This window comes from Leptosomus discolor, chromosome 6 (assembly GCF_034619465.1).
Source record: "Leptosomus discolor isolate bLepDis1 chromosome 6, bLepDis1.hap2, whole genome shotgun sequence".
Classification (NCBI taxonomy): Eukaryota; Metazoa; Chordata; class Aves; order Leptosomiformes; family Leptosomidae; genus Leptosomus; species Leptosomus discolor.
Genome location: NC_141396.1, coordinates 10,891,080 through 10,906,444, shown reverse-complemented (window position 1 = coordinate 10,906,444; position 15,365 = coordinate 10,891,080). Strand labels below are relative to the sequence as shown.

Below are 15,365 nucleotides of genomic sequence, written 5' to 3'. Positions count from 1 at the left end.
CCCCAGCTGAGGCTGCAGGGAACCAGAGGGAAGAACTGCATACTGGAACTGATTTTGGGTTCTGATGAGCAATTCAGCTGGGGACAGTAAATCTAGTGCTCTATATAAACTTGAGGCTGAATCCTGTGATGCCACCTGCTGCAGTGCCTGGAAAGTACTTCGTTTATTGTATCAACAAGTGAAACTTTCCCACAGAGATCTCCTTGGATGTTGAAGCCCAGCACTCTGGTGGGCCCTTCAGCTAGCAGTGTTCAGGTACCAATTACAGTGCTTTATTCAGCTTAAAAAGATCTCTTATTTGCAAGATGAGTAGAGAACACCTACTTTCTCGTGCCATGTCTTAGAAAGTGGTAACTTTGTACACATCACTTTCTAATACAGTAGAGATGCTTTGTCTTTTGGGAAACACCTCAATCTCTGAACCTGGTTTGCTCTTAATTGCAATTAAAACTTTTCTCACAGTGGCAAACTACAGTGCTTTAGATTTTTCATGTCTGTGGCATCTCCTAGGAGCTGTTCTAAAGATGGAATTGAACGGGTAATAGCACCGTCTGAACAATAAACCGTATATAGCTACAGCAATTCAAGTGTAAATTGGTCTGAAACTTCTCTAGGGTGCTGCTTCTGCCATATGAACTGCTTCCACGATATAGATCTGAAGTGAAAACAGTGGTATCTTAGGCATGCTTGCATTGAAATGCTGCAAAAATTATCTCAGGCTATTGTTTCATCACTAGCGAAAGATACAGCACGCTTGAAGAACTGTTATACCCAGTGAACAAAGAATTAGTGTAAGGATGGCTACACACACAATGGAAGTTCAAGTCTCTGCAACTTGTTTTCCCATGATACAGAGATCGGTGTTAAAATAACATCCAGTCTTCTCCACTTGCTTTAAAAAGCTCTCATCTAGTAGCTGTCCATTACGAACTGATCCATTTGTTTTGCAGTATAGATGTGTATACATGCTGAATAATGAGATACCGTGACTAATAAAGATATGATTCACATCAGGCAGGTATCTAACACGAATGTTGATAACAGAGCTTCCTTCTACCTAACAAACCGGAAAAAACTCCTATGATGTACTGCATCAGGAATTAGATTGCCTGATTTGCTCTCCAAATCATATAAGAATTGTATACCAAAATACAATTTAAGTGTATTTTCTTTCTATCTCTATGAAATAACACCTGTGCCTGAAACTTAATAATTACTGGTCAGTCTCTTCTGTTCCTGATCCAGACAGGAAGTGTTCAGAGGGAAATACTGACTCTTAATTCATATTTTGGCTTTAATGAGGGTCATATTTAAATCAATGCTCTCAAGACAGCTCTAGAATCATTCTCTAATGACATGGCTAGGCAGCTCAATCGTAAAAACCTGCAAATCACTAACTTCTCAGCATGGGAAGTTCTCTTTTCTCCTCCTAGTCACTACTTTGCATTTGAAAAACTAACTATATAGGAGACGCTTAAACTCCAGCACAGCTTGTATTTGCTCAACTCTTAAGAGATCTGGATTAAAATCAGAAACCTCTTGGTTAATACTATTGATGACGAGGGAACTCTTTCATCATTGATTTCTTTTACTATTGGTAATCGCCTCAATGTTATCAGGCATGAGAATACCAAAACTAGACTTTTGCACAGCCTGGTGTATATGGTTATCTAGCCCCTTCCTCATTAAGAACTGAGACACTTGGCACAGTCAGTGCCTTCACTCTGCAATGGAAAGTCTCTTTGGATTGGAGGCCAAAGCAAGGGCAGATGAGTAGAAAGCAGTTTTCATTGCTTTGGTGAACAGGCTGCCTGAAATGTCCATTTACCAAGGCCAGTATTGTTTGATTTTATGACACTCTGTTCCTGTTTTGGTGAAAAACTGCCTGAAATAAAGTAGGTGGCTATTTCTTACTAGCCTATTTCATTGTTTTCCTTTAAATAGGAGGGCGGGGTTCTGCTTCAGTATGTAGTTACCCTTCCTTTCCATGATACTAGAGCCTAAGCTAGGTTAGCGTGGCATTGCAAGTCTAGACTTGCTGTTAGATGACGGAAAGGAGGCAAAGCTCAAAATTTCAAGTAAAAAGAGCAATTCTTCCCTCAGGGAAAAGCAAGAGATAGTTTAATAGAAGTAATTGCTGCATGAAAAAAACACTTGCTTTTTGCTTCCTCCTGGGATGGCAGAAAGGAAGGAAAAGAGAATCGATTTGTATTAAGAACTAAGAGTTCCTTAGAGGTGGTTTGCCTTTCAATTTCATGCTCTGAAACAGTTGTTTTCAGCAATGGAAAGACAGCTTGCATTTTCTTGGCTGCAGAATATTGAAACACCTTTAGGAGGTAGGCATCTTGTTTTGCATGGTTGGTAAGCAAGCAGTGCTAAGTGAAGGTGGTGTAATGGTAAACAGAAACACCAGTTACCTGTGCTAAAAAATGGAAGAGGTGGGACTGAAGTTACAGCTACAAGGAAACAAGATGACAGCATTAAAAAAAAGCAGAGTCCATTTCAGATTGTAAGTAAGTGCACTTCTGAAGCAGAGCTCCTGGGCATGCTGTAGTTCAGCATGAAATGATCTTGGTGTGCAAAATTCTGCTCAGATGAAAGCTGAAATAGAGTTGAAGATGCTCTTCAACTACTAAAACTTATCCAGTCCCCTATAAACAGAACACAGCTTACAGAAATTCCCATCGTAATAGCTAACACTCAACTGTGGTCATTAACACTGTTAATCTGTTCCTATTACACTGCTAATTACTGCCTGCTAATATATGCAGCTATTTAATTATTTCAAAGTCAAGAACAAGAGGTCCTTAGCCACCAGCTTCCTCAGCTGGAAGACAAACTTAATTTTATAATCTTCCATTTGGTTCTAGACCCCAAACACTGAACAGAAACTACTGCAGTTGAGACTAGGAATATTCCATGCAGTTTGGAGGTCTTCATATTAATTTCTGCTCATATTCCAAAATAGCTGCATCCTGCTGAGTTATTGCCTTTCAGCTCTTGCTAGCAGGGAAACTACGAGTATGATACACTCCTATACCTCTAATGAAGCCTGCTTCTAGAAAGTAAGTGCTTTTATTTCAAGAGGGGCAAAGCACCTGCTTGCAAACTACTCAAACTGAACACTAAGTCCCCCTTGCCACAGCTCAGAAACAGCCTAGGATTATGGCTTACCATCAGCAGTAATGCACAGCAGGCTGGAGGTAACAAAAAACTGGCTTTGTGCTGGAGATAAAGAGTCTGACTAGGAGCATACAGGACTAACGCTGGCTTGTCTGTATGTAGTTATTTCTATATATGCTTAATACTGATTAAGAAATGCTCACCTGCTTGAGACAACTCACGCAGGTGGAGGCAAACCAGGTGTTAGCTTAAAACAGTAATTTGCAAAAACTCTCAAGATGTGACATGCAATTAGACTATGAGAGAACAAAACCACCTGCTGCATTTAGGATACATTTAGAAAGCCTTCAGCTGGTACAGGTGACTCCATTTTAAGGTCTTCCTTCTAATAATCCATAACAGATGCTAAATAGAAATGTGGTAGGAAAGGTGTTAAATCACTTGGCAGCAACTAGGCTCAAAAATTTTCATTCTTAGCATTACTGCTTCCTTTCACTCTAAGGTGGATTGAGAACTCTAGTCTCTTGGGTACATGCTCAGATTTCAGGAGCAGAAACAGCTGGCTATATTTTTTTGCCATTAAAAGCACAGAATATTCTTATAGCAAGAGCTGAAGTCTTTCTAACCTTGAAAAACAACTTACAACAGCAAAATCTTCACTTCCCAGTCAGTTCACATTCCCATGCTTATAAAGAAGTTCTTGTAGGTCTAAGAACAATTAAATCCACAAGTGAATATGAATGTATCATTTATTTAAGGTGGACAATTCACATCATTAAAAGCCACAGGTAACAAATTTTATCTTGAAGTTGAATCAGATTTTATTTTGTAGTTGTCAGGGGCAGCTTCAGAGAAAGTAAAATACAAAAGATAAGCAGCACGCATCACAATCGGATGCGGTTGAGGAAAAAATGTAAAATATGATCCCTCAGAATGCAATTTAAAAAGCAAAAAGAGAAAAACCTGACTTGGGATGAAAAAGATGCATCTTGAAGGCAATCCACTGAATGGCTTCTTCAATTATTCAGTGTTAAAAAAGTATGCAAACCATGGCACAGACATATCCAACCCCTTCAGCTGTGAGGAAAAGAAAACCTTGTCCTAACATATTCTTTGCATAAGTCTAAAGTAATACACAAAAATTTCAAGTAAAGGATTGTGGTCTGAAGTAAAAATTCCACTTCTTATTTTAAAAAAAATGAGAAGGCTATCTGTTTTTCTTCTCTCCATCCACTGGTTGATCCGTTTCAGAGTCATACTGGCATTTTTCCACACATTTCCTAGGGAACCAGCCTCGTTCTCTTATTCCACCTTAAGACATGAAAAGTTGCATTAACTTTGAACAAAACATGACCCACTACAGAGGAAAAACACAGGACTGGAAGAGACATCAAGAGGTTACCCAGGTTATTTTCTTCTCCAAGGCAGGACATCTAAGGCATTCCTAACATCATTGCCTGGGGATGCATGGATTCTTATCCACTACCTAAAATGTTTTCAGAGATCTCCAAGTTTTTCCAGTGTTCTACCTTCCTTACTGTGAAAAATCTTTCCCAATACCCTATTAGAATCTTTCTGTCTGTAATTCAAGTTCACAACTCCTCTTTTACACACCAGGGACAAAAAAAACAGCTAACAACCTTCTCTACAACAGACTTTCACACAGCTGATCACTATTTGCACATAACATGGCTTGCTCCTATCTCCTTTTCCTCTCCAGGTAAGCCATCCCAATTCTTTCAGCTTTCCCTTGTAAGTCATATTTTCTAGTAGTCTGATTAATTCTTATTGTTTTCCTCTCAACCTTTTACAGCTGATCTTCCTCCTTCTTGAGATGCAGTAACTGCTTTTCACTGTGGCAGTATTTCAGCTGAGTTTCTGACAATGTTGAGTAGGACGGAAGGATTACTTCACTTCATGCATCTGGGAACCTATATGCTTTTTTTCTTCTTTTGCAAGTGTTGACTCATCTTAAGATTATGATTGATTCTTTCTCTCCTCAGAATAACTGCTACTTAATCATCAATTTTTCCATCTTGTTATAGTGCAGCTTGTTATTCCTGCCTATTTACAGCATTTTGCTATACATTCCTAGCAAACCTCATCCTATTTTTGAAGCCTGGTTCTCCAAAATGCCAGTGTTATTTTGAATTCTAATCCAGCCTCTCAGTATATCCAAGTTCCTCACCCAGACCACATTTCACCTGACTTAAGAAAAGCTCCACATTTGATCTAGAACACTGCTAATCTTCTCAATAAGCAACGTGATACAAAACTATTACCATGCTCATTTCAATGACTAATTTAGGTTTCACATTTGAAAGCGTTCACTGGAGTGAGCTGCCAAAGCACTTCTGGCCCACGAAGCTCACAGACCTCCCATGAAACGCACGGACACTTTCAATGTAGTGACTATTGTCTGCATCTCTTTTGCCAAGAGGAGATGCACATGCAACGAAACAACAACTGTTTGGAAGAGACAATTGAATCCAATGCACCCTCTGGCCGGTAAAATTTTAGCTTAGTCCTAAGCAGGAGGGCTAAAGTAAAAAAATGTAAAATTTTCAATGCAGGTGGCTGCGATGTTGTCTCTCTGCAGACCAGTAGGAGTCTTTAATGTCTTAGATATCTGTAGTTGTTAGTTTTGTAAACGCACATCAAAGTCTTTCGAATTGATCCCAAACCAAAGACATCTTGTTTTCCAGATGTACAAAGAGTAAACCCAAGTCTTCTAAGTATATGTATATGTTTAGGTAGGAAATCTGAATGTGCTTAAGACCACTATTTAAATATCAAACAAAAAAAATTAACCCCTTGAGAGTCTAAGTCTAACTTTTTCTAGAATATCAAGTGTCCCCCTTCCCACTCAAGCTTCAATAAACTACCAGATAAGTGTTCTTTCAGTCTGACAGATTCATTTAATGTTTATCAAAACTGCCAAGTCTTCCAGATGTAAAGTGTAAAAACTGTGGATGTGGTTTTAGATGGGAGAGAAGCTAATGCCAGTAAAGTCAGTCATTACACATTTTGAGAACTGAACATGTAATATTGTCCACATTTCTAGACAGCTATAAAATTATTTCATAATTTTCCAACAGAAAAAGTGAAAATAACTGCTTCATACCATCAGCAGCTGAGTCGAGAATCTTCTCACCATACATCCAGTGTCTGGGGAAGAAAGTGTAATAGGTAATTAGATACCAGAACTCATCTCAGTATTTCTTTTAACCAAACATAAAGGTGTGGAGCCACTAACTTTAAGCCTCTTGTGGCTAAAATCAGATCCCCTTTACTCAGTGCAATTCTAGGTTCTTCAGTGCATGGTGTTGTGAAGAACGTTTTAACACCTTTAGTCACAGGGCAGCAGACACCACTGTAATCTTCTACTACTCGATACCGCACCTACAAATTTGAAGAAAACACAGCAATATGTTATTGTAAGGAGTTATGGCCTTGCTGACAGTTTCATACCGAAAAAAATAAATCAGTTCATGCATACCATCAGATTTCAGAATAATGACAACAGCTGTCAAAGCGACTCTAAATTCTAAATTAACTGCTTAACAATGAAGCAGAGACATCTTTATTATGACGTTTCTTACCATCTGGAAAAAAGGAGCAAACGCAAAGGAAGCTAAATGCAAAGTTCAATTAAGCAGAGTTTGCAGCACATTTTTTGTGTGGAAACACAAAGTCTTTAACTGCTAAGTTTAAAGTCAAGAAAAGAAATTGTCTCAGCAATTACTTACATTTATTTATACTGATATTTCAAAGTCATTTCAGACCAAAATTCACAAATACTTACGCTTCTTACTCGCTTGTCTGCTTTCTGTTTCAGTTGCTCTATCTATAAATGACCATAAATAGAAATTTAAGCAGTGTTTATTTTAAAAGGACTTATGCATTCAAGATAAAATGAAGTCAGGTATTGAAACCATTCAACAAACACAGGAAATATCATTAACATTTAAAAGCACTCACATAAGCCTAACTTTTTAGTCTATCAAAAGTGGGAGAACATGTGACAGAATTCCTGTTTCTTAACTATTTGTATTACTAGTCAGTCTATCTTAGTTATTTAAAAATCTGGTATATTACTGCGAAGGAAAGCAGGCAATTGGATAGTGGGGAGGATTAACTTGAGATATCACTGAAGACCAATTACCGTCAAACTGTATTGATGACAGCCATCTCTTACTGGCCAGTCCAGGCCATCTCCCTCGGGAATCCCAGACCATGTAAACACTTGCTTGAAGTTCTTCCACTTACTTCCCATGTCATAGGGAAAAATAAAGGTCTCACCCGTTTGGTAGTACTGGATTCTGTCTTTGGCCTGGAAAACAATTAAGTAGTACAGTACATAAAAACATAGCCTACAAATTGCTATCAGGCAGCAAATACTAAGAAGGACAGGTCATAAGCCCTGTATGGGTCAATGAGACCTAAAAGCAAACATTTTGAGGCAAGAGCAGTAAAATCCTACTATACTAACCCAGACTTTTAAAACTACTTACAACAATCACAGCATTTAGAAATATGTCTGGTTTGAGCCCCCAACCCTGCCCCCCTGCCCCCATTTGCTCTTGAACAACAGAGTCAAGTGGCTACGATGATTAACCCACTCCATGCTCTGATTTTATTTTATGGCTTTTTTTAAGGACTGATGCCTGACCATTTCTCAGTTACTTAACAAGACTTCCACAGCTCAGTGCTCTTTGATTAATGATCATGAGCATAATTAACATTGGTACTGTCGATTCCACCTCTAAGAATTGCATATACAGGCATGGCCTGAATCTCCCACACTCTGCAGTCATGAACTTTTCATTCTTTCAGTAACAATGACATCTAGTGGAGCAGCCACAGAAAAGTTTATTCTCTTCATTGCAATAGTGTTGTTTTTATTAAACACTTATGTATTAGTCCATGTTCAGTTTTTAGAAGGGACATATTAGCAGCCTGTGTTTTACAGGAAAAATTTTAACAGATTATTCCAAATTCTACTATATAGTTGTAACAGGGTTTTCTTTCATTGATGTTCCATTGTCCTATTTTTCAAAGGTCTAATAGGACTAGGATCCAGCTAAGCTAGATCTCGTGCAAAGAGAAGGCCTTACAATACTTAGGTATTTAAACACAGTCAAGATCCTCCCGTTAATTTTGACACAGAATAAAAGAAATAAACAAGATAATAATGAAATATATGTGGACTTACACAAAATAACCTGGTACCACTGAACTAGTTTTTAAACACTGAGTCAGTTTTCTTTTGTCTAAACTTAGCTTGTACTGCTTGGCTATATTTCTCCTGAAAAATCTTGTGAAAACCTCTTTAACGATATGGAAATCAAAGAAAAGACAGGAGAGAAGACTAGGTATATCTCATTATTTTCTAGTGCTTCTTCAAAATCAAGGAAAATCCTCCCAAGTTTAATCAGAGAAACAGGAAATGAGGAAAATCATGAGCCAAAACATGCCTCCTAGAATGGGTAGGGGAGGTGGACAATTAAAGACACAGGCAGGCATAACAACAAGCAAAGACAACTCAAATTTCAGATGAAAACACCCACATATGCCAAGTAGACAAGCAAGTCTTTTAAAAGTAAGTATTTTTCTATGTTCACACCAATTCCTCCAAACAAAAAAGAAAAGAAAAATCTATGCAGTGAAATGACTTCTCATCTATTTCAGTGAATTTCAGAGACAGTAAGGGAAAAACTGTTCACAGATGTTAAGTCAGTGGTGAACTGAGATCTTTGGTCTAAATCCAGAGAGGTGGAACAAGAAATTGATAAATATGGAGAATAAACTTTGTAACAATACAGTACCAGAACACTGTAATAAAAGCTTACCTTTTCTTCAATCCAGGACTCGATTGAAGTTTTATTTGTCAAAATGACTTTCATCTAAAATAAAAGTGTTAGGTGAAATTAGCGTTGAATTTCTGCAGACATACATCAGATAGGCAAAGAAAACTTGATTTAAACTAAATTTGCTTTAAAGAACAAAGCAACTTTTATAGGCTTAACTGAAACATAAAACATTCAAAATTCAGATTCAGCATAGATACATGCTAATGCTATCTTCTAGAATTCTACACTTAGGAAGTATCACACAGTATTTAGTTTACGCTTAGAACGTGTATTTTTGTTTCCTTCCAAATATCTCAAACATTTGAAGAAATACATCAGGCACATTTATACTTACTTTCAGGGATAGGGGTATGTACTTCTGAAATACCAAGTATTTTGCCTTTTCCAGAGAGTTTATAAAGCCTATCTCATGTTTTCTTTGTTAGATTTTCACCTCCCATGAAAAATAATTTAAAAAAAAAAAAAATTGTGTTAACAACAGAGGAACTGGGAGAGAGCAGCATAAAACCCTGGAAAAGTTACACAGCAACATAAGCTCTAAATCACTGCTCCTATCCCAATCCCAAATTCTGTTTCTGCTCCACAAGCAGGCAAAACTTACAGCTTTTAACCTGTTTGTAACAGAAGCCATAAACTTACCTGGATAATAAACAGCATACCAACAGCAATAGTTGTTCCTAATGCCAGTCCTAAGGCAAACAAAGATGCAGCAAATGCAGACAGTCCAAAGGGAATAATGGGTCGAGGGTCTCTTTTAGCTGCACTCATGTCAATCTTCACAGAACTCCACCCAAAAGATATCTGCAAAGGGAAAATATCATTCAGCCTGAGAACGTTCCGACTGCTGAAACAAGTTACCGATAAGAAATCTGGCTCTGAAGGTAAGTGTCCAACTTCTGACAGGTTTATAATGCAAGTACAGTAATTAAAAAAAAAAATGTATTCAAAAGACTTTTCCTCTTCAGAAATACATTCTTTGCTAGATGTAGACCTTCTTTAGATGGAAAGCTAAACCAAAATCACCATCTTGCAAGCTCCACAAGTTAGGCCCAAAATCAGCAAAAAACCCTGGACTCTGGCAGATTAACAGAAATGCATTCACCAGCTCAGGCGGAAAATGTTTGCCTAGCACAGTACCCATTTCCAGTGGAAACGCTACAGGTTTTCCTCTGAAAGCTTCAGCCAATAGCAGTTCTCAACATCATTGCTCTGCAAATACAACACCTATTACGCTTAGTTGATATTTCAGCCACAAAGTCTGAAATCAAAGCTCATAATCTTAACTATGGATCTGAGATAAGGTCTGTATTCCAGAACAAGCTTTGCTCATTGTTGCTGCAGTTAAATCTTTTCATTTAAAGACAAATCCAACATAATTTATTATTATTTTCAAAAATAACGTACTACTTTTTTCCTTGAAGAATTGGATACAATTCTAAAAAAGTGGCAAGCAAAAGAAAATAAATAGCACCTAACTTGTGGAAATAATAGCAGCTAGTTTCTGTGCCAGCCAAAACACAGCCTGTCTCTCTTTATAAAGAGTCACTCAGAAACTGTCTTCAGTTAATGCAAAGCTCTAGGAAACTCCTAGCGATTACAACAAGCCACAGAGAAAAAAAAAAAGAAAGAAAATAGAAATAACTTTCTCTGAATCCTCCTCCAATTAATGAACATACTTCTCATAGGCAGAGAGCAGAACTGAGAGTACATGATGAACAGACTAACAAGGAATTCCACGTACTGCTTCTCAGGAAAACACATTGTCTCATACTTCCAGAGATAAATTACCTGTCTAACTCAAATATATTTTAAGCATTTAATTATGCTTTCTTACTCTGTTGTAAAGCTGAGTGTACATAGTCATAACAAATATAAAAGAAGCGTGAATGCATCCCAGTGGAGCTAAGAGGAGAAACAGAGTGAAAGATGCATGATTCTGGTATCCACAACAGTTGTTGATCCAAGGACAATGGTGATCCATCTTCATGACACATCTGTGAATAATAAATACTGATTAATATAAAGGACATAAACGATGATTTTCAAAGAAAAGGACAGCGAACTTTCTACTACTCAACGTCCATTAATTCATTTAAACCCACCAATTTCTGACAGATCAACACAGTAGTTGCTTTTTTTGTTGCTAATCAGAATATTTCAAGTTGTAGAGTGAAAGAAAGCAAAATAAAAAGTGCTCCCAAGTCTTACCCTCCCTAATTATCCCTCCTCCTCTTTACTCAAACTTGCTATACTGCTAATAAACACCATATTCCTCCAGGAGATGAAGGCCTAGGATGGGACACGTAAGAACTATCCACACAATAATTAAGCACTAATATTATTGCAATTTTTTAAAACAAGCATACCAGGAAAATAAAGGAAATATCAAATCCCCTGTGAACTACTTGCAGAAAGAACATATAAAGATATACAGACAGAACTGTGTTAATGCCTCTTTCTCTTCGGTAGTAAGACTCTTTGATAGCTTCATCAACTGCTATGTATTGACCTCATACCACTGTAAGTCCTTTTCAAAATCTATTTAACAAGTGTAAACACCTCAGAGACACACTGTAATTCAGCTGGTTATTTTGGTGTAGCCTACAGGCGCAAAAAAACACCTGATAAAAATTTGTTCACATCCCAAATTGCATTGATTTAACTTAACAGGTGTAAAAGTCACTAATTACAATGTTCCAATTCATCTATGCCAAACCTATGTGATAAATAAAGGATTGAATTGCACAAATATCAAATATCCAGCTTCTCTGAAAATAAAAGTTAATTGTTTTGGAACTACTGACCTCATTATTTTTTAAGCTAGTGCATTCCTAATAGGAAGTTCAGTTTCTCCCTTTTGAAGAATTAATTATTCTTCATTAGCATATGCTCAACCGCCACTGCACAAGTTCTTGAACATGTAATCTTAATTATAAGCACAAGTATTTCTGATGAAGTTTGTAGATCTTAGCTAGAACCCTCACTCTGATCAGGTGGGCCACAAGAAGTGACTCCATTCATGCACTGCAACTTGCCAGTAGCACAGAAGACTTTCAGTGACGGTTTAAGTTGCCGACTTCATCGCAACAGAAATATGTGCGGAATGAGTTATTTTGCCCAGAGTTGAGGGGGCAGAAAATTCTTAAAGCGTTATCTGCAAAATGATTTGGAGAACGTCCTGCAGTTTCTTCTCTTTTATTTATTTGAAAAAAAAAAATTATTTAAAGAACTTGCTTTTCCAAAGACAATCATCAGGATCTCCTGCCATTTTTTACTAAGTCCTCAGTGTAAAGATAGTCACTCAAGGAGAAGAGTCTAATTTTAAAACTTGGGATGATGCAGTCAAATTACAGCACTGCTCTACAGTTTCAGTCTCTACTTCCTGACTGAGCATCTTGTGTTTATAGAAATAACAAAGGAATGTGTATGTCGCAATACCCTTTTACCACGATCTCCAGTAGTCCTTCAGAGGACCTGCCCAGTAAACCCCAGATAAATGCAGCTATAGCCTGCACTGCAGAGTGCTGAAGTGGCTTGCTTTTTTCAAGCTGCACTGAATTCCAGCACAGCTATTTATAAAAAAAAGTATCCTTTACCTCAGAACAATCAGTTGGAAGACTAACATATAACAAGGCACAAATTTTTTAAGTTGACCCAAGAGGCTTATTACTTCACTTAACATGCAGACTCCCCTCAAAAAAAAACCCCAACCCTTTAGTGAAGAGTAGAGAATACCACAAAATTACCACTCAAATCAACACTTAATTTGGAAAGATGACAGAATAGGCTTTTCTGCTCCCTGAGCAGGTGAATGTTTGGACTCAGAACTTATGACAGACTGAAAGATTTTTAGGTATTTACACAGGCTCACATCCCTGAAAAAATACTGCAATGTTTTGCTAATACTGTCAGAAGTTCTTAAGAGGAACTGATTTCAAGCTAAAAAGAAAACGTTGAAGACAGATTTATTTATTAAACTAAAATATAGTAAAACCATATAAATAGAAATCACACAACTAGAAAGTGTAAATATTTGAAACAGGTATAGAGTTCATATGGAAGCCTTTTTAAAATGCACAATACAAGACTTGGAAAAACAAATTATATTAATAGCTCATCATTAGATTTTAAGCTGCTTTAATATGGACCTAAAACAATTTAAAAGGAAGACAGTACCTGTTACACTTTCGACAGTGGTGTGAACGTGGTGCCTTGTAAGACTGACACACTTTACAGTATTGGAGATACATGCAATCCTGAGATTTTTCCTTTAAACAGAAGAAGAGGTGTGTTAGATGTATACATAATTCTACTGGCAATATGTATCTTGGCACTTTCCTAAACTAAGCAGCTTTGCTTTTTTCTGACAGGGTGTATTTCATAACCCAAACCTATTTAAAGGTGGGTGGTAAGAGAAAAAAGCTAAATGAAATAATCTCTTGGCTATCAACACAGCCATCTCCCACTGTTGAAAGTGCTGGTTGCTAAAAGAGATACAGTTCTTCCACCAGGAAGAGTGACTGTACAAGCAGGGCTTCATAGTGAAGCTCTGTGATTGGGAAAAAAAAAAAAAAAAAAAAAAGAAGAAACCTTTATAATTTTTTTAAAAAGCCTGTGTACCTTGTTTCTCCATTCTATACCATAAGCCAATTTAGGCTTACTACTAAGATATAGTACTGGTAAGCATTAATGTTCAACTAGTTCTTGTTTGCCACCCTCTCTTACACTCACACACTCCAAATACAGCAAGGTACGAGATACGAGAGACTTGTAGATAGCAAGTAGCAATACTGGTCAAAATCTTCTTCTCATCAAGTGGAATACCCAGCTGTCCTGTTAGGACTACATCAGGATCCTCTTCTCATTAGACTGTGTCCTAAGAAATATTCCACAAATGGAAATGTGATTATGACTAATCTTTGTATCATGTCACTGGAACACAAACTCTGGCCAGCTGTCTTGAGATACCGAACCTGTATCATTCTGGTCTTTGACTACTACTCTTCCAACAGATTACTGAAGCAAAGGAAATGCAAATTTCCACCTTGACTTATAATACTGTATTGAACATAAGATAAACGTCTAATTTTCTGGATTATATAAAAAAAAATAAATTTGCTAAAGGAAGTTCTTCTTATTACTAGCAGCAGTCTTCAATACAACAATGTCTGCACGAGCATGAAGATAACCTTGAAGTTCTCATTCCAGGCCAACAGTACTTGTTTTCTCTTGTTTTGCTTTGAGAAGCACCTATGAAACGCAGCCACCACCGCCAATAAAGAGGCATTACCGTTCAGCCCCAGGTCACTGTAACTGACGGAACACGGAACGGATGGAGTAAGCTGGAGCATACTGGAAACGGTGGAAGCGGCAGCAAAGCGGGAGAGAGGCCAAAAGCGAAGATGTCGAAACAAGATAAGGAGAAAGGAGTGGCCTGAGGGGCTGGCTGCATTCTTCGGGGAGGAAGGGGAACCGGTGGCATCAAAAGAGACGCCGAGTTCTACCGGCTGCCTGATCCCTGCACACGCTCCTTTCGGAGGCCGCCCCCGGCACACGGGCAGCCCCGCCGGTCCCCCCGCCCCGCCGAGCCCGGCCCGGGGATGAGGCGATCGAAAGCCAGCGCTTACCGGCGTCCACCCCAGAGGGACGTACCCCGGGCCGACAAACATGGCGCTGAAGTAGTTGTAGAGGATCATGACGGTCCAGTTGAGGAGCATGATGAAGTTGACGCTTCCCCCGGCGGTGTCCAAGGGCCAGTACCACAGCGCGGCGTCCGCCATGGCGGTGGCGGAGCACACGGCCACCACGGCCAGGGCCACCAGCGGCCCCCAGTGGCACAGCCGCCGCGCCCGGCGCAGCCCCCCCGGACCGTCCATGCCCGCTACCGCCGCCCGCCCGCTGCCGCCCCGCCGCCGCGCATGGCTCCCGCCGCGCTCGGCCCCGCGCCGAGAGAGAAGGAAGGGGAAGGGGAAGGGGAGGCGTCGGGGCCCGCCGGGCCGCAGCCCCGCCCCGCCGGCCCGGGGAGGCGGGAGGAGCGGAGCCCGCGCTCTCCTCCGCCCGCCGCCGCCTCCGGGTCAGCCGCCGCCCCCCGGCAGTCCGTTAGCAATAGGATCCCGCCGGGAAACAGCGTCCCGCCTCTCGCCGCTCCGCCGAACGGGAGCGGTTACACGGCGGGGCGCAGGGGGCTGCGGAGTCCTGGGCTGCAGGGCGTGAGCGGGCCGCCGCCGCCGCCTCCTCTGGGCCCGGGGCTGCAGTTCGAGCCCCCAGGCGAGGACCAACGAGGAGTGGCGGGGCGGCAGCGGGGAGCTGGGCCGTGCCGCTTAAAGCACCTGAGCGGGGGCTGAGAGTTTCACCGGAACCTGCGGTGAG

The 15,365-nt window shown here is 39.7% G+C and overlaps 1 protein-coding gene across 1 annotated transcript; it reads right to left on the bottom strand.

Moving 5' to 3' along the window:
- Positions 1–3,854: 3,854 nt before the first annotated feature.
- On the bottom strand, positions 3,855–14,872 carry ZDHHC6 (zDHHC palmitoyltransferase 6). Its single transcript, XM_009945990.2, has 10 exons — positions 14,624–14,872; positions 13,173–13,264; positions 10,831–10,990; positions 9,636–9,797; positions 8,976–9,029; positions 7,289–7,456; positions 6,929–6,970; positions 6,380–6,525; positions 6,248–6,291; positions 3,855–4,434 (listed from the first exon to the last, which is right to left on the bottom strand). The coding sequence occupies exons 1-10, from the start codon at positions 14,870–14,872 to the stop codon at positions 4,331–4,333; spliced, it is 1,221 nt and encodes a 406-aa protein (XP_009944292.2). The 3' UTR covers positions 3,855–4,330.
- Positions 14,873–15,365: the final 493 nt, after the last annotated feature.

Bases quoted from the DNA above. Each gene is read 5' to 3' on its own strand.
- ZDHHC6 (XM_009945990.2), bottom strand. From the start codon at position 14,872: ATGGACGGTCCGGGGGGGCTGCGCCGGGCGCGGCGGCTGTGCCACTGG. The intron at 10,991-13,172 runs GTACTGTCTTCC...TATTATTCACAG, and splicing joins CACTGTCGAAAGTGTAACAG to ATGTGTCATGAAGATGGATC. The intron at 7,457-8,975 runs GTAAGCTTTTAT...ATTGTTTTCCAG, and splicing joins AGTCCTGGATTGAAGAAAAG to GCCAAAGACAGAATCCAGTA.